This window comes from Mauremys mutica, chromosome 4 (genome assembly GCF_020497125.1).
Source record: "Mauremys mutica isolate MM-2020 ecotype Southern chromosome 4, ASM2049712v1, whole genome shotgun sequence".
Classification (NCBI taxonomy): domain Eukaryota; kingdom Metazoa; phylum Chordata; order Testudines; family Geoemydidae; genus Mauremys; species Mauremys mutica.
The window spans coordinates 124,508,834-124,535,613 of NC_059075.1; the positions used below are offsets into that span (position 1 = coordinate 124,508,834).

The following is a 26,780-nucleotide window of genomic DNA, read 5'->3' on the forward strand; positions in this document are numbered from 1 at the left end:
AGAGTGAAGAGCAACACCAATTCCATTCATTCAGGTCACTTTCCTCCACCTGGGCTATGCTGGGAGGTGAACATCAGGGGCCGCTCCTTTCTTCTCTCCTCTTATGCAGCCCAGGTCGAGTAAGTGACCTGGATGAAGGGAGCCCTGAAGTTGCTCCTCACTCCCCCCCCCCACATCCCCCTAGGGGTCCATGAGGAGGAGTGGCATTTGAGGGGGGAGCAAGCAGCAATGCCAGCTGCTCCATGCATTCAGGTCAGTTTCCTCACATGGGTGCAGGAGGGTGGTGCAGGGGTTCGGGTACCGGGATTAGGGGCAAAGAGGGAACCAGTGCAGGGGTTGGGGCACAGAAGGGGGTTGGGTGCAGGGGGGATGGGGAGTCTGGGGAGCCCACAGGGGCTAGGAGTGCTGTTTTCTTGAAGGCCAGCCCTGGGCGGGGGAGAACGGCTCAGAACCAAGGGGACGGGGGTGAGTGGCTTGGGACTGGGTGGGGAGGGGGAAAGGGGCTTGGGCCACATCTGCCGGGGGGCCGAGGTGGAAATCGGGGAGAGAGGCTCGGACCAGATCCATGCGTGGGTGGGAAGGGAGTCTGGGGAACGGCTTTGGGTGAATGGCTCATCCAGCTCCATGCGTGGGCAATATACTTACCCTACTACAGCTGGGCTCTGGCTTCTGGCCTAACCAGGCGGGAAGAGGAGAAGCAAGGCACCGGGATCCCAGGAGGCTGGAGGGAGAGAAGGAGCAGGGCGGGGGTGGGGGGGAGGAGGAGGAAGATCAGGGCAGAGGGGAGGGATGGAGTTCCAGCAATCCTGCTGCGGCTGTCCAATTGGCCGGGGCCTTTGGGCATGGGTCCCATTGGCCTGTGCGGTAATCTGCCTCTGCTGTCGGCTCTTTAGGAGATTCTCTTCCAAGCTCCATCACTGCTCCCTTCCCAGACTCTTGCTCTCAGCAAGGCTCATGAGCCGTGGCAGGGCATGGAGGCATCAGGGAGGGAAGTCATCCATGTGGCTTCCTGCAGCACAGCACTGTGCTGGGACGTAGCCTCATGCTATAGCCTTCCCAAAGCCCAGCACCTGTCCAGCATAGCAGCAAACTTCCTGGCTCCATTTCCCAGGGAGTACTATTTCCAGCCTCTGCTCCTAGACGGCTTCAGAAAGCACTGGTCAGCTGTGCCAGCTGCAGGCCATAAATGGAGCAGACTCAGCAACAGCGGAGGAGTTCCTGAAAGAGGAGCTGGTGCTGGCTCTGTGGGTGTCACTGGACACGCTGCAGCCTCAGCACAGTGCAGGCTAAAGGGCACCTCCAGGAGCTCTGGGAAGGCCAAGGGCTGCAGAGTTGCCAGCCCCAAGTGTTCAGCCGTCAGCAGGCAGGCCCCCAAATCATCAGATTTCAGAACATCTGAGATGCTGGCGTTCTTTACCTTTGGTTCCTGAGAATTTAGGGCTGCCATCCTCAGGCCCCTGCAACTAGGGGGCTAAGAAACATACTTGGGAGATTGTAAGGCTTTAGAGTTGGGATAAAATACCCTAGATTGGTAGTGTTGCAGGGGCTTTTTAACAGGCTCTGCACTGAGTATCTTGCTGCCTCTGGCCAGAAAAGGGCTCATACAGTAACTCATTCAAGGGCTTGAAGTGCAGTCACAGCCCGACCCTGCTCCACACCTGCTGTGTGACACCAGAGCCATAACCCCCAGCCCCTGTAGTGTCATAGAAATGTAGACTGCCTCTACTCTACCTTGGTCCCGAGGCCCACCGGGGATATCAGTTGGCGACTCCTCCATGGGGCCGTGAGCACGGGCATGTACTTGGCGCGGTTTACCCCTGTCCCAGACACCTGCCCCTTCTGCGGCGTGAGGGAGACCCTGGCGCACGTTTACTTAGAGTGCGCCAGGTTGCAGCCCCTATACCGGCTCCTCACCAATATCCCTGTTACGTTTCTGGCTGCACTTTTCCCGTCACCTCCTTCTCCATGCACTCCCTATCCGTGGCCCCACGAAGTCACGGGACCTCCTGGTCAACCTCCTCCTTGCCCTGGCTAAAATGGCCATCTACGCGACCAGGGAGAGGCGGTTGGCCAATGGAGACTCCTGCGACTGTGGGGCTTGTTTCCGGTCCTTAGTCCGTTCACGTCTCCGGGCGGAGTTCCTCTGGGCGGCGTCCACTGGCTCCCTTGACGCCTTCGAGGAGCAGTGGGCGCTGTCCGGGGTTCTCTGCTCGGTGTCCCCGTCAGGCTCCCTTCTTATGACCCTTTGACCGCACTCCTGTCCCTGTTCTTTTATTAGTTGTCCCCCGAACTTAGTGGGTCTCTGAGGTCCTGTAGATCCTCCCCTTAGGCAGGTGGGGGGATCCTTTAGCATTGGGCGGGCTTCCGCCCACCCGGTTCCCGGAAACCCAATAAGTACACCGTGTCATCAGTGATTTCAGCTCTAGTAATCCCTATTCAGAAACAAAGACTCTTACATGAGTGCATAGGTAGCACGTAATGGAGGCCAGGGACTAAGCCTCCCCAAATCTCGTGCCAATGAGCGGAGGCAGTGGCGGATTTGGAGCCCCCTGAAAAATCTCCCAGCATGGTCCCAGAGCTGGAGGAGCTCTCGCTCCCTGCTATGGCTCACAGAGCTTATCTGGTCTTGGGGTGGGGGTGGGGGGGGGGGGTGGAGGAGACAGGGCCATGAGTGGTGGGGCCTGAGAGGAGCAAGTGGGGGCAGGTCCTTGGCCGGAAGAGGCAGGCAGGGGGCTGGCCTCTTCAAGGGGAAGCTTCACTCCCCGCCCATGCATAAGCGAGATCAGCTTTATCATTAACATTGTGGAAAGGAAAATCAAACAGCTTCAAGGACTCCCCATCACCAGAGAAGAACACCTGTTAGCATCTGTCTGAGTTCTACTTTGATTTGGCAGCACTACCCCCTACTTAGGGAGTGAAGCTACACTTAGGGTGATCCCCTTAATTAGGGCATGGTCAGTGAAGTTCTGCTGCCCTTTAGTCATACAATAAGGATAATGGCATTCAAGACTAAAGTGAATTTTAACCCAAAACACCAACACTTGATCACTTTGGCAAAGCAGATCTGCTGATCACCTAGGGCAGGGGTAGGCAACCTATGGCACACGTGCCGAAGGTGGCACGCAAGCTGATTTTCAGTGGCACTCACACTGCCTGGGTCCTGGCTACTGGTCCGAGGGGGGGCTCTGCATTTTAATTTAATTTTAAATGAAGCTTCTTAAACATTTTAAAAACCTTATTTACTTTACATACAACAATAGTTTAGTTATATATTATAGACTTATAGAAAGAGACTTTCTAAGAACGTTAAAGTGTATTACTGGCATGCAAAACCTTAAATTAGAGTGAATAAATGAAGACGCGGCACACCACTTCTGAAAGGTTGCTGACCCCTGACCTGGGGTGCAAATATGGTCTGAAGTCCTGAAGTCTTTTCCTTCAGTGCATCAGTAGATGTCGGGGAGAGCTCATTCAGATCCTGCTCACATAAACAAAACCAAGTCCTGTGCCAGGAAAATCCTGGAATCCTCATTCCTGTAAAGCCAGGGCCTCCCCCCTTTAGGGGGGAGAGCTGAGTGCCAATAGCCATGTCCCCAGCTCTCCTCAGTGAATACCTTGCACTAGGAGTTAGGGTTAGGTTTGAGGTTTTTAACCCCTTCACATATTTTTCAAGGGGACACCACTTCCTTATGCCAGTAGAGTAATGTTGTTATGGTAACATGGTGGCATCACACAGCCACCTCCTAGGGTACCTCCCAGAGAGGGGATGCTTGGGAGAGGGCTGACACAGCTTGTGTATGGGGAGGTGTGTGTAGGGGAGCATCCTGGCATCAAAACACATTGGTTTGAAATGAACCTCGCTGCCCCCACACTCCACCCCCTTGGTTCAGCTACCAAACTGCAAAATCAGTTGTTCACTGAGTTGGAGTGTCTCTCTCCATGGTGAGTGGGTTGTCAGCACTCCTGTCTAATGGATCTGTGCCCATGAGGGGCCCAATCCGCCCTGCTGATGAGCGCAGGCCTCTGCTTTTCTTTCCTGTCTGATGTCCTGATACTTTTTTACCTTGTGCTGTTCTCTGGTATGAGTATGGCGGGGAGGGGGAAGGACGGAGCTTGCCTGGAGTCCCTGTTCCAATCCATATTCTATATACAAGGTGCCTGCTGCCATGTGAGTCTCATTGGCCATGCTTGCCAGGTGCTTCACCTCAGGAACCCATCCAGGATGGATGCCCCAGCCTGATGCAAGGCAGTGAGAAAGGGACTGCTCCAGAGGCTCTAGTCTTCAGAGAGGGCAGTTCATCCCCTGCCAGGCCTCTGAGTTGTGCCCCAATAACCATGCCATTAGCTGTGAACATCCTGCTCCTGCCATCTTCGACGGGCAGTGACTCTATGCACAGGCCCAGCTTCAGGGACTTGTCCTTGGAAAGCAGGGTGAATGCTTCCCCAGTGGGTAACACTCAGAAAAACCTGAGCAGAGGCCATGGCAGTCCGCTGCAGCAAGAGCCAGTATTATTCTGGACACCTCTTTGCATCCATCATTGAACTGGGAAAGGGCAGCAGGAACACTGGACCTGGTGTAGAGCTCCCCAGACCCTGCCTGCATTTCTAATTCCTGGTCTGGAGGGTTGGAGAGTTGGGGCCCCTCCCCGGCTGGGGGCTCTGAACGGTCCGGGGGGTCTGACAGCTGGCTTCTCTCTCCACAGGCTTGGCGGATGAAGACTGCCTGTGGTACCTGGACAAGAATGGCTCGTGGCACCCTGGCTTTGAATGCAACTTCTTCACCTTTTGCTGCGGCAATTGTTACCAGCGCTACTGCTGCATCGACCCCCTGAAGCTCATCACGGAGAGGCAGCAGAAGCACTGCCTTGCTTTCAGGTGAGAGGGGCACAGAGCCTGGCCAGAGCTCCTGCCTGGGGACACTGGTCCCACTGGGAATGACTGTGTCCTGGCACAGGGAGGGAGTGTTGATAGGGTTATGGAAAGGCGATTGGAGGTTGAGACTCCTGCCCCCAATTTCAGGAGTTGAAGACACATGCCATCCCCGCCTAGAAACCACCCTGTTCAGGTATTGTAGCCTTTGACATCTCTCCTCTCACTGTGACCAACTCTCTGTGTAGCTGCTTGGCTGCTGGCCCCCAGCCCAGGATCTGGACACCTCCCTCCCACAGGTTAAAAATAGCAAACAGCAGCAATGTCTCTTCCTCTCCATTCCTCCAAGTAGGAGCAGGTGGGTGGCCAGGTGTTGGTGCATGTGTGTATGAGGAGCTCTGAGAGAAGGAGGTGAGTGCTGCAGGTAGTTCTGGATGTGTCATTCTGGGAGGTAGCTGCACAGTCTGGGTCGGGCTCCCATGGTAGTTCTGTCTCCTGCATTAATGAATCCCCACTGTTTGTTGATCGTGTTATGGCTGCAGGGGTGCAGCTGTCGTGAGAGGTGATGATTGCACTGGGGAAGTGACTCTCAAGTGGTGAGGGCTGGTGCTACGGGGCTTTGTCTCTTGTGACAAAGACCTTGCCCTGGGCTTTGTACTGGGTGGGGAGGCAGCACAGAGAGTGGAACCAGAGTACAGTGCTTACGGTGGTCTGTGCGCTGAACAGGTGGGTTGCTGCATTTTGGAGCTTTTCCAGGTCCTGCGTTTTCATTCTCAGGTGCAGCAAGTTGTGATAATCAGGCCTGGGCATCACCTTGGCCAGCTCTGCCATGGGGATGTGGGGAGTGGGGTGCAGGTGAGTGCATTTGCTGCTGTGATTCTTTGGGCACCCAGTGGCTTTGAGGAGCTCAGAAGGACCCCCAGACCACTGACAGATGTAACAACCTGCAGGCAGATGCCCTCAATAGCAGGGGTCAGAGGAGGTGAGTTGTTCAAAGTGCTTCCCACCAGCATCAGCTCTGCATGGGCTGGCGTCTGTTCCTCAGACAGGTGCTGAACTCAGAGGTGCCGGAAGAGCTGGGGCTGGCTGTCTCTAATGTGGATGGGTGGCGCTGGCCATGTCTGGGACTGCTGCCCTTCAGAGCATCTTGTTTCCCCAGCTCTCTCTGTGGCTCCATATAGATGCTGAGTAAAGTGGGGGGAAGATTGAGCCCCAGGGCACTGCAAAAGTGAGGGCCCTGGGGATGAAAGAACTGTTGCTCATCATGACCCTGTGAGTGGATAGAAAAAGGAGGACATAACAGTTCACCCCAGGGCTTTATGGAGGCAGAACCATGCTTGCTGATCGGGTAGCCAGTGCTACCAAAGGTGGCTGTTCCTCTCTCCGACTCTGGTGGATGGCCTCTTCCTGGCAGAGTGCAGGGTGGTCTCTGTCTCTGCCCTGGTGCCTGACAAAGGGAAGCAGAGCACACCAATGATCTGGCCATGCCCCCTTAGAGCTGTGAGGGGTGGTGCGGAGCCATTACACAGGCCTTGTCTTCTGCAGGGCTTCCCCCCATGCCAGGGGAATTCCCCTTGCCTGGTTCACTGTGATGCTAAAGCTGGGATAAATGGGCCACAGTGCAGTGCTGAATCAGGGACTCTTTGTGGAGTGCCGTTGCCTTGAGTTCCTCCATGTGCAAGACAGAGATGAGTATCCAGCGGCGAGTTTGTAACATGAGCTGCTATTGCAGCGGGTCTCTAATGGGTGTGATTACTGAACGCTTGTGGCTAGTGGCCAAGGCACGACTGGAGCATCACCTGCCCATCCCCGATACTGAGGCTCTACCCAGATTAAGACAGAGTAAAGGGGAAAGATGGCTGTAGGCATGGGGTGAGGGCACAAGCACACAGGATAAGGTGATGGGGGTGAGAAGGTTGGTGTGATCAGTAGTGTCGAGTTGACCAGTTGGAGGGTGAGGCTGGAGGAGAGGCCACAGGGCTTCTGTCTGGCTCAGTGCCAGGCTCCTTGGGTTTGATTGTGGGAAGAAGTGGCTGAGATTGGTGCTTATTCTGATCTCTCCCAGCAGCCAGCCCTGTAGCCAAGTCCTCCTCCCCTCCCCCTGCTCTTGTGAGCTTGGCATTTCTGTTGTCCCATGCTGTGTGCTGTGGTGACAGGGTAGGATCTGGCAGTGGGAGGGAGCTCTTGGGCCAGTCCAGTGCAGGGCTTTGAAGATAAGGAGTGAGCCTTGCATTTGGCCCCAGTGTTTAGCCAGGAGCCTGTGCAGAGCGGAGCGCAGGTGTATTGTGCTGTGCACACCTGTGCTGTCAAGTAGCTTGGCTGCTGTGTCTTCATCACTCGTGCTGGGTACATTGCCCTGTGGCCTGGTGGCCAGGAGTGTGGGGATAGCCACAGCCTTGGGGCTCAGGCTGGGGATCAGATTGCTCACCAGCCACGGCTGGAAGAGGGCATGGTTTACAGCCCTCACTGGTTGGCTACCCAGCCATGGTGACAAGCTCAGAAGGTCCCTAAGGCAAGCAAGTGTGTGTGAGTCGCCACAGTGGACAGGCGAGAGCAGTGGGAGGAGGCTGCCCATTTGGGGGTTGGGTTGGGAGACTCGGGAGGATTTGTGTGAGGGGAGAGTGCCACATGATAAAGGCAGAGCGAAAGGGGAGGGATGACTGAGGATTCAGGTTGGAGATGGAGGGTGGGAAGGAGCTGAAGGAGGGGCTGAGGGAGGAGGGGAGGAGATGGAGGGAGAGAGAGGGGACTTGGCACCTGATAGCACCCAGGACTGAAGATCCCCTGCAGTCTGCTTGGTGTTTGTGTATGTGCAGCCAGTGCAGGTGTGTGTGTAGCTGTATACTGGGATCGTGGGGGGGGGGGAGTAGCAGTGTATGCCATATGGAGGGAAGGGTGGGGAAGGGTGGGGCTGTGTTTGGGGAGGCATCTTGGTTAGTGGCTGTAGTGTGGGGGGAGGGGCAGTAACATGTGGCCATTTAGGAGAAAGGAGCATTGGGGCACGGCTCTGCATGGGGAGCCACCGGCAGTGCGTGGCCATGTATGTGGAGGGGGCAGCAGTGCCTGGCTGTGTATGAGAGGGAATGTTCTGTGCATGGTCATTTATGTTGGGGGTGGGGAGCTATGTATGTGTGGGGGACGGCAGTGCGTGGCCGTGTATATGGGGGATGTGGTAGTGCATGGCCATATATGTTGGGGGGATGGCGGTGCATGCCGTAGACATGGGGAGGCATGGCTGTGTATGGAGGGGGTGGTGGTGTGTGGCCATGTACATGGCGGGGGCGAGAGGGGCGGAAATGGTCGTGCATGGCCGTGTATGTGGGGGGAGGCAGCGGTGCGTGGAGGGGGTGGCGGTACATGGCATGCAGTGTGCTCCAGTGCACGGCCCATTCCCATGTGGGTTCCTAACTCCAGTGGCAGTGGGTCTCTCATCCCTGCAGTGGAGCCCTGAGTGGAATGAAGCCCACTGTGCTGAGGTGCAGGGCAGAGACATTAGAGGAGCTCTGCAAATCCTGCCTTTCTCTTCTCTGTTGTAATCTTTTGGGAGGATTTTGACTGCTGCTATGATCCAGATCTCCAGTGACTCATGGCACAGGCAGGCTCTACTTGATCAAAGCACTGCCCAGAACATCAGGTGGGGCATTCCCAGGGTTGGGGAAGGGGTCCCAAGTCCCTGCCATGCACAAACCCCAAGACCACCCATTAATCCTTTCATCTCCACAGCCTTGGGGAGGGAGGGCAGAGTCCCAGGATTCATCCCTTGCAGGGAGCTGGATCCATGCAATGTGCAGGGATCAGGCGCTGCCTGTGAACTGCACATCTCTCTTTGTGCAGCATGTAACCAGCATGAGTCTGTGAAGGATCCACTTGGTCCAGGGAAGGGCAGCATTGGGCACTCGGGACAGTACTTGAGATTGCCCTGTAACCATGTCTGCTTGTGTTCCACAGCCCAAAGACCATCGCTGGCATTGCCTCAGCCGTCGTCCTCTTCGTGGCCATCGTTGCCACCATCATCTGCTGCTTCATGTGCTCCTGCTGCTACCTGTACCAGAGACGGCAGCACATGCGGACACCCTTCCAAGGTAGGGGCTGGCAGCACAACTACCCTCTGTGCTGCCACGGCCTGAGAAGAGCAGGGTGGGGCCCAAGAGGGGGGTAGAGGGGGCACCAGAGGGGGCTCAGGCACAGGAAGTACTTGGTAAATGTTAGTTGGTTTAGTTCTCTTTGACTTTAGGCTGGGGAGAGAGGGGAGGGATGCAATTAGGGTGACTGTAGTGTGTGTGTCCAGGAGGAAGGGAGAGAAGGAAAATATTGACTAGCTGCTCCTTAACTGAGCACTGTCCATCCTGTGCACTGAATGGGGGAAAATACAACATGATCATGTATCATCATGCATATGCAAAATGGGGGGCTGAATTAAGGTTGCACAGGCAACCTTATTTCTGGCATTTCCTAACTTCTGTGGTTTTGACTTTGCAAACTTACCATAGTTTTTTGTGTGTAATGTTCTAGGTTTTTAAAACAGCAAACTGAAAAAATCAGAAATTACATAATGTGCCTCATATTGACACCCACATGGATCATCATCGGGTTTGGAACCTTTTGATCCACTGCACAGATCTCTATCACTTGAGCTAAGGAAGTAATTGATCACAGTAGGTTGTCATCAGCACTACAGAGACATTTTGCTAATGGGTTTCACAGATATTTGCTGACACTAGAGGAATGGTGAAACCCAGGATTTGTGGGTTCCATTCCAGGCTCTGCAGGGGGGTATTCTCTAGTGGTCACAGACACTCTACCTGTGTCCCTCCTCCCCCCGCCCCAAATACACACACATATTTCACCCCTTCTGCCCTGTCTCTTCTAACCTGTCCCTAACCCGTCCTGTCCACATCTCCAGCTCCTGGTCCCTGTTAAGCTGTCTGCAGTGGCTCAGGAGCATGAATACCAACCTCAGGGCAGACTGTCAAGAAACAGGGCACACGTCCCAAATTGGCTGTGAGTTCTATATTTGTATTTCACCAACCAATCAAGTGTGAACTCCTCAGACACTACACCAGCCTCGACATGGAACCACAGACAGTTCCCTTGGGTACTCCGATCCATCTCTGGGGGTTATAATAAATGAGCCTTACAGTCCCTTCTATCCCTATGATTCTATGATCTTGCCACCCAGAGAAGCTTGCCTTTGTGGTCGATGGTCCCTTACACCCCAAATCACCATAATATTCAGGTTACTCCAAGTCCCAAAGAACTTGCCTCAGGTCACTTGCACCTCAGATCTCACACCAAAGACAACACTTGTAGCCAATACTATAATACATGAACTAAAGAGTTAATAACTAAGAAAAAGAAATGAGAATTATTTACAAGGTTAAAGCAGGTAAACATACACACACAAATGAGTGGTTTCAGAGTAGCAGCCGTGTTAGTCTGTATCCGCAAAAAGAACAGGAGTACTTGTGGCACCTTAGAGACTAACAAATTTATTTGAGCATAAGCTTTCGTGGGCTACAGCCCACTTCATCGAATGCATGCAGTGGAAAATACAGTAGGAATATATATATATATATATATATATATATATATATATATATATATATATATATATATATATATATATATACACAGAGAACATGAAACAATTAGGCTTGAATAAAGACTGGGAGTGGATGAGTCATTACACAAAGTAAAACTATTTCTCCATGTTTATTCCCCCCTTTCCCCCGCTACTGTTCCTCACAAGTTCTTGTCAACTGCTGCAAATGGACCATTTTGATTACCACTACAAAAAGTTTTTTTTCTCTCCTGCTGGTAATAGCTCACCTTAACTGATCACTCTCATTAGAGTATGTATGGTAACACTGATTGTTTCATGTTTTCTGTGTGTATATATATATCTTCCTACTGTATTTTCCACTGCATGCATCCAATGAAGTGGTCTGTAGCCCACGAAAGCTTATGCTCAGATAAATGTGTTAGTCTCTAAGGTGCCACAAGTACACAAATGAGTTACAGTCTTAGGTTCCAAAAGGTAACAGAGGCTGCTGTAATATGCAAGCCCTGTATGTCCTCTAGGGCTAACCCAGGCTAAGCAGCTGGGGATCCTTTGCTTGTGCTTAGAAATCTTGCTCTCACAAAGTCCAAGCAGCAAAGGGATCCAGTTCTTCCTGGCAGGGATTTTTATTCCTTTCCCGCAGAGCTCAAGCTGATGGGACGAGCCTCATGCACAGCTCCTCTTCATTGGTATGGGGGGAGCAATCAACAAAGTATTTTGTTCTCTGATGTTCCACAACAATTCGTCTGGTGTCTGAATTCCCAACTGTACATATAAAATGATGGGGTCTAAATTAGCTGTTACCACTCAAGAAAGAGATCTTGGAGTCATTGTTGATACTTCTCTGAAAACATCCACTCAATGTGCAGCGGCAATCAAAAAAGTGAACAAAATGTTGGGAATCATTAAGAAAGGGATAGATAATAAGACAGAAAATATCATATTGCCTCTGTATAAATCCACGGTACACCCACATCTTGAATACTGTATGCAGATGTGGTCACCCCATCTCAGAAAATATATATTGGAATTGGAAAAGGTTCAGAAAAGGATAATAAAAATGATTCGGGGTATGGAACAGCTTCCATATGGGGAGAGATTTATAAGAATGTGACTTTTCAGCTTGGAAAAGAGACAAATAAGGGGGGATATGATAGAGGTCTATAAAATCATGACTCATGTGGAGAAAGTAAATGAGGAAGTGTTATTTACTCCTTCTCATAACACAAGCACTAGGGGTCACCAAATGAAATTAATAGGCAGCAGGTTTAAAACAAATAAAAGGAGGGATAGCTCAGTGGTTTGAGCATTGGCCTGCTAAATCCAGGGTTGTGAGTTCAATCCCTGAGGGGGCCACTTAGGGATCTGGGGCAAAAAATTGGTCCTGCTAGTGAAGGCAGGGGGCTGGACTCAATGGCCTTTCAAGGTCCCTTCCGGTTCTAGGAGATTGGTATATCTCCAATTATTATAAGTATTTCTTCATACAACGTGCAGTCAACCTGTGGAACTCCTTGCCAGAGGATATTGTGAAGGCCAAGACTATACCAGGGTTCAAAAAAGAACTAGATACATTCATGGAGGATAAAAGCAGCAGAGTCCTGTGGCACCTTATAGACTAACAGACGTATTAGAGCATGAGCTTTCGTGGGTGAATAACCACTTTGTCGGATGCATGTCATTCATGGAGGATAGGTCCCTCAATGGCTATTAGCCAGGATGTGCAGGGATATGGTGTCCCTAGCCTCTGTTTGCCAGACGCAGGGAATGGATCACTTGATGATTACCTGTTCTGTTCATTCCCTCTGGGCACCTGGCATTGGCCAGTCGGAAGACAGGATACTGGGCTAGATGGACCTTTGGTCTGACCCAGTGTGGCCATTCTTATGTTCCTATGTGCTTTTGCTGGGCAGGAGATAACACCTCCTGTGGTAAACTAGTATTTCACACTTGGTAATGCTTCTGGTGCTTTTACAGGTTCAGCACAGACACTTAAATACTACCTTGTAACATGGATAAGAATACGATTTAGTCACGGGGGGACTTTCTGGGACCTCCAGGACTTCTTCTGGTTCAGGGCTGGAGCTGAGGCCCATGGAACAGCTGGTCAGTGGCCAGCCCCAGGGCCGCTGGAACAGGGGGGTGGGGCGCAAGGTGGGGTGTTTGGTGGCACAGTGCCAGAGCAGCAGACTGGCAGTCAGCCCTGGGGCTGCCAGAGCAACGACCACCATAGCCAACCCTGGGGCCACCAGAACAATGATTGGGGGGGGCTGGCCAATAGCTGACTGATGGCCAGCCCCAGGACTGCTGGAACAGCAGCTGCTGGAACAGCTGACAGGCAGCCAGCCCCACAGACATGGAGCAGCCGCCGGCTGGACTGCTGGAGCAGTGATCAGGCTGGAGCAGCAGCCTCTGGAACCACTGGCCAGTGTCTAGCTGCGGGGCCGCCCGAGCATAACAGCCGGGGGTGCTGCAAGGATAGCTAACCAGCAGTCAACCCTAAGGCTGCCAAACAGCTGACCAGCAGAGCAGCAGCTAGGGTTGGGTCAGCCCTCCTGTGGATGGAGCAGCAGCAGTCAGCCTCTGCTGCAGGAGCAGCAGCATGGCTGGAGCAGAAGCACGCCCCAACCGTGCTCTGTTTGTCTCCCCCACCCCCACCCCAGGGTATTTTTAGTAAAAGTCAGGGACAGGTTGCAGGCTTCCGTGAATTGTTGTTTATTGCCTGTACCTCTGACTTCTACTAAAAATACCCGTGACAGAATATTAACCTTAAACATGGGACACGGGTATTATAAGTGAGATTAATGCCGGCAGCAATTTACAAGCATTCCATAAAGTCTAAACACCAAATGCATTTTCATAAACCTAATTCTTACTTTACAAATGCTAATAGACAGGGGAGCCAGACTGGTTTCTAGCTATGCATTTGTCAGTGCTAGGGGCCTGGCATGAGCTGGCACCGGGCTCGCCAGCATCACAATCCCGGTCCCATTCTCCACTCATCTATATAATAAGATTCCAGGATTGTCACTCTGACATCTAGAGTGTCTGTTGAGTCCGTGTGAAGCAGTGGAAAGAGCTCCAGGCCTGGTTGAGGCCGTTTCTTTGTTGAGAATATCACCAGATTTGCAGTCTGTTACCATCCAGTTTTGAAGTTCTCAGCCATATGCCACATATGATTTTGCGAATTACATCTCAGCAGAGACCAAGGGATGAATGGGCCCATGGGTGGCAGTTGAACCCCAGGCTCGGGGAGGCTAGCTCCTGGTCCAGTCCAGCCCACCCCACCCCTTCTGCCCAAGGCTCTGCTCCTCCTGCTAGAGGCCAGAGCCCCCCTACCCCCTGCGTGGTTGCCAGCTACCTCCCACAGTCCCAGGCCACCCACAGCCCCAGGGTGCCGGGTGGTTGGATGAGCAGCACATTCCCCCCGCCCCCCAGCGTACCAGGCGGGTGACAGGGTCCTCCTCCCCCAGCCCCAGAGCACTGGGCAGGAGGGTGGGCAGTGTGCCCCACTTCCCCGCAGCACTGGGGTGCCCCCCCTCCAGTCCCGGAGCACAGGCTGGCCCCCATTAGCCCCAGCACCAGTCTAGGGGCCCCAGCCACGGGTGGTAGAGCCTCCCGCAGCACAGCACCGGGAAGCGGGAAGGGACCTGGGAGCAGAGCATGGGCAGGGCCACACAAGGCTGTTTGGGGAGGCTCAGCCTTCCCTGCCCTTCAATACCTACTCCTGAGGGGATTCTGTGCCAAAAAATAAAAATTCTGCACACAATATTTTAAAATTCTTCTAATTTTATTTGTCAAATAAATGTAGAGGCTCCAGCATGGTGTTGGGGAGCACAGGCCACTGGCTGCACAGAGGTGGGAGATCACTGTGAAGCTCCCCCTCTCCTGGGACATGAACTCAGCAGTGAGGCTGCACCCAACCCTGACACAGTGCAAGGACCGGGCCTGCCCCAGAAACACCCCAGGGCCCTGCCCCTCCGTGTGGGCAGGCAGGCTCAGCAAGGCATAATCCAAGTGTGGAGGGGCTTAGTGTGGGGGGATCTAGGTGTGGGGTGAAAGAATTCTGTGTTGGGCAATCTGGCTGCAGGCAGCTCAGTGGGGGATCCAGCTGCAGAGGGGATCTGGATACACAGGGGTATGTTTGGGGGGGGTGGTTCTGGATGCAATGGTAATGAGACTTTGCATGGGGGTGAAGGTGGTTGGAGCTCAGCAGGGCAGGTATGGATATGGGGGGGATAGAGCTCGGCAGGGGGGTCTGGGTGTGGGGTGCTCAGTGAGGAGTCCAGATGTGGGGGAAGAGAGTCTCATTGGGGTGGAGATCCAGGTGCAGCTGGTTGGGGCTTGGTGGGGTGGGGATCTGGGTGAGGGTGGCTCATTGGGGTGGTTCAGGTGCAGGGGGAGTGGGGCTCATCGGGGGGGTTCTGAGTGTGCGGGGGTGAGGCTTGGCAGGAGGGTCTGGGCATGAGGGGGCTGGATGCACAGGGGCAGATGGGGGTGCAGCTCCCTGTACAGGGATCCCTCCCTGTGCAGCTCAGGAGCGATGGGTGCAGGAAGCAGGCGGGGGGGGAGAGTTTATAGTTTCCTGCAGCCAAGGGAGAAATCTGGGGGTGGGTTTGACCCAGCCCCAGACGCCATGCAGGGAAACAGGAAGTCCCATCCTCCCCATCCCAGCTGGGACTAGCAGCTGAGCCCAGCACAGGGTAGGAGCCACCAGCCGGGTCTTCCCCAGTCCTGCCTCCTGGCCTACTGTGACTTACTTCTCTGCTGGCTGCCCTGGGCACCCGAAACATACTCCTGGGGAAGGTTGCATGACCACTTTTGTGGCTTCCCTCTGCTTCCCCATCAGAAAGTCATTTTTCTGTGGGGAAGCAAAGAAATCTGCAGGGGACATAAATTCTGTGCATGCGCAGTAGCACAGAATTCCCCCATGAATGGGCCCCAGAGACTGAGTGACCCTCTCCTCCCCCCACGACTCGATGGAGGGACATTTGCAGGGGGTGGGGGCGCATACTGTGCTCCTTCTGTATTTGTTCTGTGACTCTGTCTCTGAGGCTGCCAGCCCAGCCCTACTCCCTGCACTGTGGTCACTGTAAAATATTGGGCTGGAAGGAGGAACTATCTCTACTCTTTGCAGATAGTGAGTTTTAGGGGGTGTACATGGTCCCTGTAGCATCTGAAGCAGGTTCCTGGGGCTCTCAGCAGAGAGGTTCACTCAGGATGTGGGTGTCCAGCCCAGCAGAGCTTAGGATGTCACAGGGAGAGGGCCCCACTGCTCAGGGTAGAGCACCATGGGAGGTTTGAAAGCCCCATGGGAGGTTTGGAGCAGTCACCTCCTCCATTGGACCCCTGGCCTTTGCAGCTCCCTTAAACATTTTGCTGGCCGATCCGGTGGTGAAGCTTAAGTCTGTGATGCTTGCAAGGGAGGGTCCAGTCCAGGCAGGAAGCTAGGGCTCTTGGGCCTGGGGATGGTGGCAATTTCCCACCCTGGGCATTCTAGCCCCAGTGTACTATGCCGTTTTAGTGCGCTATGGAGCTGCAGGCGTGGAAGCATAGAATCATAGAATATCAGGGTTGGAAGGGACCTCAGGAGGTCATCTAGTCCAACCCCCTGCTCAAAGCAGGACCAATCCCCAGACAGATTTTTGCCCCAAAATGGAATGGTCCGCAGGAGCTTGAGTGTCTCAGGGAGCTGTTTGATGCAGATTCTCTTGCAATGGGGGTATCTGGGGTGGCCTGGTGGGATCTCTCTGTGGTGGAGTCTTGGGGTGGGGGTCTGCTGGAAGTTTGTCAGAGGGCCTGGAGCATTTCGGAGGCTCTGAGGTACTTTGGGGGCTGGCTTGGAGAAAGCCTGCTGAAGGCGTCTCAAAAGGGGATGGGGAGGGGGTATTTGCTGCAGAGTGCCCCTGCTCTGCGGCAGGAGAATGTCAGTGCACACTCTGGGGCTTGAAGCGCAAACCTTGTCTTTTTCACACAGGCCAAGAGATCCCGTTGTCCAGCTACCCAGCTCAGCCGTCATTCACCTACCCTGTGGATCCCAAAGCAGGACCTGCACCCCCCCAGCCAGGCTTTGCCCCCATGGCCATGTATCCACCCACTGCCCCAGCTGCACAGTATCCGATGTACCCAGCAGGGCCCCCGCTGTACAACCCAACAGGTAAGAGCAGCAGGAACCACAATACTGCTTGAAGCTCTCTTCTTTACAGAATTGTGTCCCTCCAAAACTAGGAGCCCTGGGGTCTCCTCCAACACCAATCGCTTAGGGGACAGTCTGTATCCTCTGCCCTGAGATCCAGTACTCACAGCCATATTCTCAGAAGGGCTCAGGACCCAGCAGGTTCCATAGGGAGTGGGGGTTCATTGTTCTCTGGGTCGGGAGGGGAGGGGTTGTTTGTATTCTTTGAGATGGAAGAAAGGGTCCCAAAGTGTCATAGGCATTAACATGACCCTGTCACCATCCAACTTTAACCAGGGTTTACCAAGGTCCAGGGTTTGGTACATAGAGACCTCAGCCTGCTCAGTCCCACACCAAACCCCCATTACACATTAACACTTCAGTAAAGAGACAGAACAGAAGGAAAACCAGTGAAAGGCTTGTGTTGTAACAGCCTCTCTCATTCCCTGTCCCTTTAGCTGGAGAGTCTTGAAAGGAAAAAGCCCTTGTCTGACTCTGACAGTCTTTTAGATGGTATCAGAGTGGGTAATAACCATCTGTTTGGGTTAAAGAGAAGTTACTGGGCTGGAGCTGTCATTGCTTCTGCTGTTAAAGTCTGATCCCGCATCATAGCAGACGAACCAAGAAAAACACAGAGAAGTGGGAAAAGAACCGAACAGCTAGAAGAGGAAATGCAGCTTCTGTCTCTGGGGTTGGCTCTCACTTGCTACGACAGTGCTGGAAAACCCAGGCCCAGCGCACGCTCTGATCAGCCACTCTGGCATAGATATTCAGGCTTAGGCTGCAGCCTGAGCCCTGGGACCCTCCCACCTTGCAGGGTCCTAGAGCCTGGGTTCCAGCCTGAGCCCGAATGTCTGTACTGCGGTTACAACCCCTCAGCCTGAGCCCCTTGAGCCTGAGCCAGTACTGGTGTCATCAGGGCCCCCGCACCCTCTGGCCTGGTCTGGTCAGGACATCTCTCAGGGTTAGGCAGAAGAAGATCTGGGGTCCGGGGTGGCAGCTGTGACAGTGAAGCTTGCTTCTTCCCCATCTCCTGTTTTTCAGTCCGCCAGTGTTTCAGAAGGCAGCTTCCCCCGAAAATCCCTCTTCGGTCTCACCTCTGCAACTTTTCCCATCAGCATTTATTGTTATCAGTTCTTGGGACAGTTTATGAGCCTTCAGCTTGCCCTCAGCTGGTCATAGCAGCAGGTCCCTGAGTGTATTGGCTGGGTGTGCTGCAGCCTCACCCACTCATGTTATCCCAAAAACCTGCGGCATGTGGGAGCCTTCTGATCCTGGCACTCGCTGCACTTGGCTCTGCTGAATGACGCTCTCCATCTCTTTCCTCCACAGCACCCCCACCCTATCTCCCACCACAGCCCACCTACCCTGGAGCCTGAGGAGACCCCAGAGAGACTGCAGAGTCAGCGCCTTGTGCCCTGGACTGTGAGCTTATGAGCCCCTGCTGTGGGCTTCTCTGCTGCATTGTGACTCCTGTGAACCTCAGACACCCCGTGCCTGGTCCCAGACTAGCCATTGCCACCTTCTCCCTCAGCAAAGCGGTGCAGTACACCCTCTGCCCTCTCCTGCCTGCTTCACTGAGGGACCATGCCGATTAGAGTCCCCCTGTGGTCCCCTGGGTATGACAAGTGGGTCCCCCCAGGGCATGCCAAATGGGGTCCCCCTGAAGTCCCTTGGGCATGATAAGTGTCTCTCTCCAGGGCGTACTGAATGGGGTACCCCCACAGTCCCCTGGGCATGCCAAGTGGGGTACCCCAGGATGTGCCAAGTGGGGCACCCCTGCAGTCCCTGAGCCATTTCTGTCACAGCTCTGTCTGGCCTTAGTGAGGGAGGCTGAGTTCTGAGGGACCAAAATACACAACATGAGCACAAAGGAAGCTCTTGTGCAGCCAGACACTGGCTCCTTTGTGGGACGAGTTCCCTCTGCTGAAGCCGCCTCTGCAAAGGCTCCACCTGAGCTCAGTGCTCACAGGCACCGAGATCTCAATAGCCCAATTGTGAGGGGGAGCAGTGCCCTGTTGGTGTGACCCTGGTGTGACCTTGGGCCCCTTGTCCTCCTGGCAGAGGCCAGCCCTTCCCAAGGGGCAGGTTAGCCTGAGAACGATTGCCATGGAACCAAGGTCTGGGGGGCTCCTAGCCAGCACCTCCTGTGGCATGGTGCAATTTCTCCAAACCTAGCACAAGGGCCCTGTCCATTTGCAGCTGCAGCAGGACAGGTGCGAGCTGCAGGCACTGGGGCAGAGCAGGGTGCCACTTGGCAGGCACCCACAGTTCTGTTGCTCAGTGGGGCCTGGTACGGCTCGTTGCTCCCAGTGGGTGTCCTCCCAAAGGAGAAACATCACATTAGGAGCTGCCATTGCAGCCTGTATGGGGCCGGGCATAGCACACTAACAGCGGATGGCCCCGCACTGCACTTGGGTGTCCAGGATCACTTGCCAAGCCCAGTGGGGCTCCTCTCAGGGCCCCTGAATGGCAGGAGGCTCCTGCTTCCATCTGGCATCTGGCCAGCATCACGCAGCTCAGCCCCACAAAGCAAGTGTGACCATTGCTCTCGCAGGTGAGCCGCAGCCCCCATGCTATTGCATCCTCTGTTCACTGGCCAAGAGGGCCCCCGCTTGCACCATGCTGCTCCCAGGGAGCAGTGGCAAAGTTAGGGGCTCACTGCGTCCAGGTGGCTCATGGGGGTAGCGGCACGGGAGCTTACACTCAAGCTTCACAGGAATCCCCCAGAGCTGGAGTGGGAATTTCCTTGGAGAAACACCATCTCACCACCTCTGATCAGTGCCACCCTTCCTGACCCTCAGACTAGAGATCCCACCCCCATGCACATGGCAGGGCAGAGGGAAACTCTGCCTCCTCCCCTGCAGGCCGGGTTGGCTTCCCAGCCTGTCTCTTCCTCTCCTACTTTCCCTGCTCTACAAGTGGACAAACCTGTGACTGACCCTTCCCCAGGTGCATTGGGATCCCTGGAAATGGGTAACAGAGATCAGTTCTCACCTTGTCTGTAGTGCCAGGGCACTGACTGTGGGGTCCCTGCCCAGCTGGCCAGGGTCATTTGGGGTCATTGCTCCTCCTAGTTCACTTCAGTACAGTATTTGAGGCTGTTTACTGCCCTTTCCCTGGGGGAGACAGGAGGGCCTCTAGGACAGTTGGGCAGCCTGGGGCCATGGCCAGGTCACTGGGAAGCTAGGTGCGCAAGATTTGATCAGTGGTCCGGCCTGTCCTGCCCTAGACCCTGCTCTGTTAAGTCAGACCTGCTGGCCCCTCTGGCCTGTGCCCTGCCACCTCAGACTCAGCCTGTCTAGGCTGCTGGCTCACCTCTGCCAACAGCTGGTGTTTGGTGCTTCAAAGGAAAGTCACCTGGCCAACTGTGCGATACTGCCCTGGGGATTTCCCCTCCCTGACGCCTGCACTGAAGCCCAGATTTTGCTTTTCCCCAAGAGGCAGGAGTAAGGCTTGGAGGCAGGAGGTGAGCTGCCTCATCACCCTATGTGTGGTGGCCTCCTGCTCCAGCCATGCACCCGCCTCCTGCTGCCCGGAGCCGTGCAGCAGCCACTGCTGTGCTGTCATAGCTGGAATGACAAGTGTGTCCATCAGTGTGCACTAAAAACCTGATTAAACCTGTTCATAGGTAAACGCCTTCTGTGTTCTGGGACTTGAAGAGTGCAGGGTGAGGCCTGGCAGGGGCAGGGACCATATTCAGCCTGGCTTCGGGTACCATCAAACATCCCAGCCACTGAGCAAGGAGCAGGGACAGACTCTTGGCCTCCAAGGCCCTCTGACTGAGGGGAGGAGGCTGCACTATGGGGTGTGACAAGAGCTCAGCTGGAAGGGTGAGTTTCTTTTACATAGTCCATGACAACAAGCCCTCAGGGGGACACAGTCAATGTCTCTGCCCTCAGCTGCTCAGGAGGCAAATTCCAGCGTGAGCATCCTGAGCAGGCAGAGTGCTCCTACACCTGCCTCCCTGTGCACAGGGCGTCACTCCAGCAGGGCTAGGCATGGCACATCAGGGAGTCACCTCTCTTGGGCTCCCCTGTGGTGTGAGGGTGTGTGAGGGTGCTGTCAGGCTCTGGCAGAGTCAGCCAAGCTCTGTCCTGCTGTCCCTGGGCCTTCGAGCTGGGCAGGAAAGCCTCTTTCCTCCTCCCATAGCAACGGGGCTGATTCAAACACTTCAGGTTAGTCATCTCAGGGATCCCATTGTCTTCTTAACACAGTCACCTTGGGGGGCACAGCAGGACCCCACTGATGGGAGACAGCATAGTGTGGTGGACAGGACACAATAGCACACGAGGGTTCTATTTCCAGCTCTGCCATTGCCTTGTTGTATGACTTTGAGCAAATCTCTATGCCTGTTTCCCCATCCCCATTTGTCTTGTCTGTTGAGACTGTAAGCTCTTTGGGGCAGGCCCTGCCACTCACTATAAGAACACAAGAAAGGCCATGCTGGGTCAGGTCAAAGGTCCATCTAGCCCAGTATTCTGTCTTCTGACAGTAGCCAATGCCAGGTGCCCCAGAGGGAATGACCAGAACAGGTAATCATCAAGTGATCCACCCCCTGTCACCCATTCCTTGATTCTGGCAAACACAGGCTAGGGACACCATTCCAGCCCATCCTGGCTAATAGCCATTGATGGACCTATCCTCCATGAACTGTGAACCATGTGTCTGTGCAGCACGTGGCACTCTGCAGGGCTCCAGGGGCTACTGACAGATAATAACCCTAGTAGTCTCTTATGTGAAAGCAACAAAACCACTTCATAATGAATTTGGCGAATGTGTGTGGGGCTGATACCTGTCTGCCATATGCCCCCCCATGTATCACACACTCCCAGATGCCAGAGGCAGCAGCATCAAGCTGGCGGTGTGTGTCTCCACAACTACCCTCTGGGGGATGGGCTCACATCTGCACCACTGCCCTTGCATCCGTACAAGCTGGCCCCCGCAGTTGGATGAAATGTAGGCCAGCAGTGACTGCATGTTGTCTGACCTCCTGCATATAACATGGACCATCAAATTTCACCCAGTAAATCCTGCGGTGAGACTTTATCTTGTGGAAGAGCTAGCAGCGGTTCCTCAACTGCACTGATTCTTAAAGATTGTTGTGAAGTGAATGAATGCCACATGGAGCTCATATCCCAGTTAGGGAGCCACTGAGCTAGAGCAGTTCTGTTAGATCAATGGTTCTCAAATGTTTCTTCTGGTGACCCCTTTCACATAGCAAGCCTCCAAGTGCGCCCCCCCCATAAATTAAAAACACTTTAAAAATATATTTAACGCCATTATAAATGCTGGAGGCAGAGCGGGGTTTAGGCTGGAGGCTGACAGCTCATGACCCCCCATGTAATAACCTTGCGACCTCCTGAGGGGTCCCGACCCCCAGTTTGAGAACCCCTATGTTAGAAAGATACCCACACTTGATTTAAAAACACCAAGTGAGGAGACTCCACCACAGCTCTAGGTGAGTTGTTCCAAAGATTAATTGCTCTCATTGTTAAAACGTGTGCCTCCTTTACAGCTTCACCTTCCAACCACTGGCTCTTGGGTCTTTGTGTGCTGGGTTGACCAGCCCTCTAGTGTCAGAAATCTCCCTATGCTGGCACTTACAGAAAGCAATCAAGTCACCTCTTAAACTTCTCTTCAGTAAACTAAATAGATAGAGCTCTAACTGTGATGCAGGTTTTCCAGACCTGGAATCTTCCTTGGAGCTCTTTGCTGATCCCTTTCCAATGTTTCAACATCCTTTTTGAAGGGTGAATGCAGTAAGGTCTCTCCAGAACTGTACTGAGACACACCTTCCCACTCCTGCTCAGTATGCCCATGGACAAATCCCACGGTCATGTGATTCCTTTTAGCCACAGCATTGCTCTCGCAGGTCTGGGTGCTCACGGTCTGCTGGTTTCCACCATGACCCTTAAGCCCTTTGCATTTGTCTAACTTCAGCTTCCAGACACTTAATCTTGTACTGCTTTTGCCTGCTATATTAAAGAGCCCTCTATCATCAGAAATCTACGGCCCATATTGGTTCTTATCCACTGGGATCAACAAAGCCATAGATAGGTGTCTAGGCTCCCTATGCAATGAATGGGGAGAGCTAGGTGCCTTATGGTATGTCTACTCTGCAGTTAGACACCCCAGGCTGGCCCCTACCAGCTACCTCAGGCTTGCTGGGCTGGGTTAAGGGGTTGTGTAATTGTGGAGCAGATGTTCTGGGACCCCCAACTCACAGGGTCCTGGCGCCTGGGCCCCAGCCCAAGCCCAAATGCCTACATCACAATGAACCAGCCCCTTTGCCCGAGGCAGCTGTCAGGGGCCAGCCGTGAGTGGCTAGCTATAGTGTAGACATACCCTTAGAATGCCATGCACACAAGCCAGCACACTGGCCACCTATGCTAGCCCCCAGGCGATCTGAGGAAAAGGGGTGTGCTAAGCCCTGCCCCCTCTGGGAGTTTGGCATCTGAGTCCAGGCTGCAGGGAAGCACGTAGCCGTGCCAGCAATTCTCATCTAGGAACCAAGGGCACCAGAACAGGGGGGGATGGGGCGGAGAGGAGTGAGCGGTGGGCAGGGTCTCAGGGAGAAGAGGTAGTAATTGGAGATATACCAATCTTCTACAACTGGAAGGGATCTTGAAAGGTCATCGAGTCCAGCCTCCTGCCTTCACTAGCAGGATGATTTTTGCACCAGATTCCTAACTGGCTCCCTCAAGGATTGAACTCACAACCCTGGATTTAGCAAGCCAATGCTCAAACCACTGAGCTAAGAAGAGGTGGAATGATGGCAGGAAGAGGCAGAGTGGGTGTGGGGTCTTGGGAGGGAGGGCCAGAGTAGGGGAGGGAAAAGGCAGAGTGGGGGTGGAGCCTTGGGGGAAGAGGCCAAGCAGGAGCAGGGCCTCAGGGCCGAGCATGAGTGGACCATGGGTGCGGGGCCACGGTCCAGCCACCAGTGGCTCCCCACTTCTAGGGAGCTTCCAGTGCTCCTGCCAGGAACCCTCTGCTGGAGCCAGGCGTTTCTCGTGGGAATGTACCAAGTGCCTGCCTCACGCTGGAGGAGGAGGTGGCCATCTTAGAACTTTTAGACCAGTGGCTGTAGAAGTCACCTAAGAGGTGTGGGAACCCCCTGTTCAAATCCTTTCTCCCCCTTAGGTGGAGGGAGGGAGGCAATTGACCTTGGGTTTCCCACATCCCAGGTGAGTGCTCTGATCACTGGACTAACAGTGATCAGCACCACCTCCTGCTGACAGCTTTTGAATGGGGCCCGATCCATTAGGTGGTCTCTGAGCACGCCTCCCTGATCAGGCCCCACAGGAGAGTTAGGTGGAGAAGCACCTGTCTTCCCGTGGGTCATGGATAACACCGGGCCTTAGACGGGAGACCGACATCCAGATGCTTAGCCTTAGGCCTGGTCTACACTACAGGTAGGTTGACATAAGGCAACTTTATGTCAACCTAATTATGGCAGCGTACACACCACAGCCTTGCTCCCACCAATGTAAGTGCCCTACTACACCGACATAATGGCACCACCTCGAGAGGCGCATGGCTTATGTTGGTGTAGTTACAGCGACACATTGTACACACAGCATTACATCGGCTGTTGGCTGTCATTGCCAATTTCATGTCTCTATGCTGGAGCAGTGAAATTGACAAGAAAGCCCAGGCCAGTGGTAGGCTCCAGCTACCCCCCCCCACCCCCATCCCAGCTCCCCTCTCCGAGCCAGGCTGCTGCCCATGCTCCCTGCTGGGAACCCGGCTGCCCCCAAGCTCCCAGACGGGCTGCTGCCTCCTGCCCCAGCTCCTTGCTCAGGGAGCCAAGAAGCCCGGGTGGCTGCCCCCTGCGGGTAGCTGAGAAGCCCAGGTGACTGCCCCCTGTTCCCAGTGAAGAGGGCCCAAATACAGAAGGGTATTTAGGCTCCAAACTTCCATTGAAATCAAATACCTTTGTGGATCTGGGCCCTCTTCACTTTCTCTTGGCTAAGTTAAATAGAGTGAACTCCCGGAGTCTCACTGTGAGGCAAGTTTTCCATACCTTAAAAAGGGTGAACCAAAGGATCTGTCTAATTAGAAGCCTATTAGCCTGAGATTGATCCTGGGTAAAATAATTGTTGATATGGGACTCCATCAGTAAAGAGATGAAAGATAGAAATACTGGAGCCATACAGTGCCATAGAAAATAGATCTTGTCAAATGAACTTGATATCATTGTTTGACAAGTTAGTCTGGTCGCTAAGGTAATTGGATGGCCTATGGCATATGTCTTAGTACCACACAACAGTCAGCAGCATTCAAAATCAATATGGCCCATACTTAATAGATTCAAAAAGTGGCTGCTGAGAAATCTCACAATCCAGTGATTGTTAATGGGGAATCAGCAATTAGTGGGGTCCCACAAGGTTTGGGTCTCAGCCCAATGCTAGTCAATACTTGTATCTATGATCTGAAAGAAAATACGAAATCACTGCAGGTAAATTTTGCAGAAGACACATTAATGGAGAGGTAAATAGCGATGGAGCCAGATCAATTCTACAGAACAAGGTGGATCACATGGTCAGCTGGGCTCATTTGAACAACATATGATTTCATACAGCCAAATGCAAGTCCCTAAATCTAGAAACAGGATGGGAAATGGTATCCTGGAATGCAGTGATTCTGGAAAGACCTTGGGATCCTGGGCCCAACTGACCATGAGCTCCCAGGCCTATGCTGTGGCTAAGAGGGGGGTCACATGATTCTTGGCTGGATAAGCAGAGGAATGTAGAGTAGGAGCAGGGAGTGGAATTTGGCATTGGTGAGAGCAGGACTGGATATTATGTCCACATTTCTAAAGGGATGTTGACAAATTGGAACGAGTTCAGAGTAGAGCTACAAGAGTGACAAGTCAGAAAACTTGCCTTACTGTGAGACAGAAGAGCAGACAGTCTATTTACTGGACTGGAGAAAAGCTTAGGCGTTAACTTGATGCGCTATGAAGGAACTCCCATGGCTTCACTCCTGCTGTGATCAGGCATTCCCTGTAGATGGTTGCTCACAGGCTGCTGTTAGGTAAGTCTCAGTTCAGTGTTCAGGGAACAGCTGGCCACAGCAAAAAGCTATTGGAGCTCACAGGCCTGGTGCAAAATCAGTCCCAGTTGGCACAGGCCCCCTTGCTGGCAGCCTCAGCAGGGTGAGGGGTAATGTTGCTGTGCAGAATGAACCCCCAGATAAGGAAGGGGAGGCAGCATGTCTTGTGCAGTGCAGATTTGGGAGTTTCTAGCGCCTTTCAGCTGTGCCATCCAAGCTGTAAATCACCAAGACCACAATTTTGGGTAAGTTTAGATTCATGGATTCCAAGATCCATGGATCATTGTGATCATCTAGTCTGCCCATCCCTGTAACACAGGCCAGAGAACGGCCCCAAAGAATTCCTAGAGAAGAGCTGTTAGAAAAACATCCCTTCTTGATGTAAACATTGTCAGTGATGGAGAAGCCACCACACCCCTGCAGCAAATTGTTGCACTGGTTAATTATGCTGTTAAAAACGTACACCTATTTCCACCCTGAATTTGTCTAGCTTAAACTTGCAGACACTGGATTGTGTTATCCCTTCCTTTGCTAGATCAAAGAGCCCAGTCGTAAATAACTATGTATTTAGCAATTGTAATCAAGTCACTCCTTATGCTCATTGTTAAACTAAATATATTGAGCTTCTTGAGTCTATCAAGTTTGCCGGTCTGTGCTATGCAGGAAGTCAGACTAGATGATCACAGTGGTCCCTTCTGGCCTTGGAATCTAGGAAGTAGGCCAAATGAGTTAGTGGGGGTGGCTTCTGGGATGCTTGGGGCTTGTGCAGCAGCTTCCCTAGCTGCAAGCACCCACCAGGGCAGTTTCTGCTGGCACAAGGAAAGGGGAGAGCAGAAGGAAGAATAAACCCAGGCCTATGGAGGGATAGCTCAGTGGTTTGAGCATTGGCCTGCTAAACCCAGGATTGTGAGTTCAGTCCTTGAGAGGGCCATTTGAGGAACTGGGGTAAAAATCTGTCTGGGGATTGGTCCTGCTTTGAGCAGGGGGTTGGACTAGATGACCTCCTGAGGTCCCTTCCAACCCTGATATTCTATGATTGTGTCAGGCAGGCCTGTGCATGCCTCACATCTCTTGGGTAGCCTACAGTCCCTTCCATGACAGCAGGGTCCAGGCCAGAACATC

At 53.4% G+C, this 26,780-nt stretch overlaps 1 protein-coding gene across 3 annotated transcripts in view; it reads left to right on the forward strand.

Moving 5' to 3' along the window:
- Nucleotides 1-21,183, forward strand: part of SHISA4 (shisa family member 4) — a 45,045-nt gene extending 23,862 nt beyond the window's left edge. For 2 of the 3 annotated variants that reach the window (XM_045015236.1, XM_045015235.1), the window contains 4 exons: nt 4,704-4,875; nt 8,818-8,951; nt 16,404-16,583; nt 17,934-21,183. In XM_045015236.1, the coding sequence (XP_044871171.1) occupies nt 4,704-4,875; nt 8,818-8,951; nt 16,404-16,583; nt 17,934-17,980 (533 nt within the window). In that variant the 3' untranslated portion in view covers nt 17,981-21,183. Of the gene's footprint in view, nt 1-4,072; nt 4,155-4,703; nt 4,876-8,817; nt 8,952-16,403; nt 16,584-17,933 lie in introns of those variants that run through there. The other variant, XM_045015237.1, reaches the window with a different exon arrangement.
- The last annotated feature ends 5,597 nt before the right edge of the window (nt 21,184-26,780 follow it).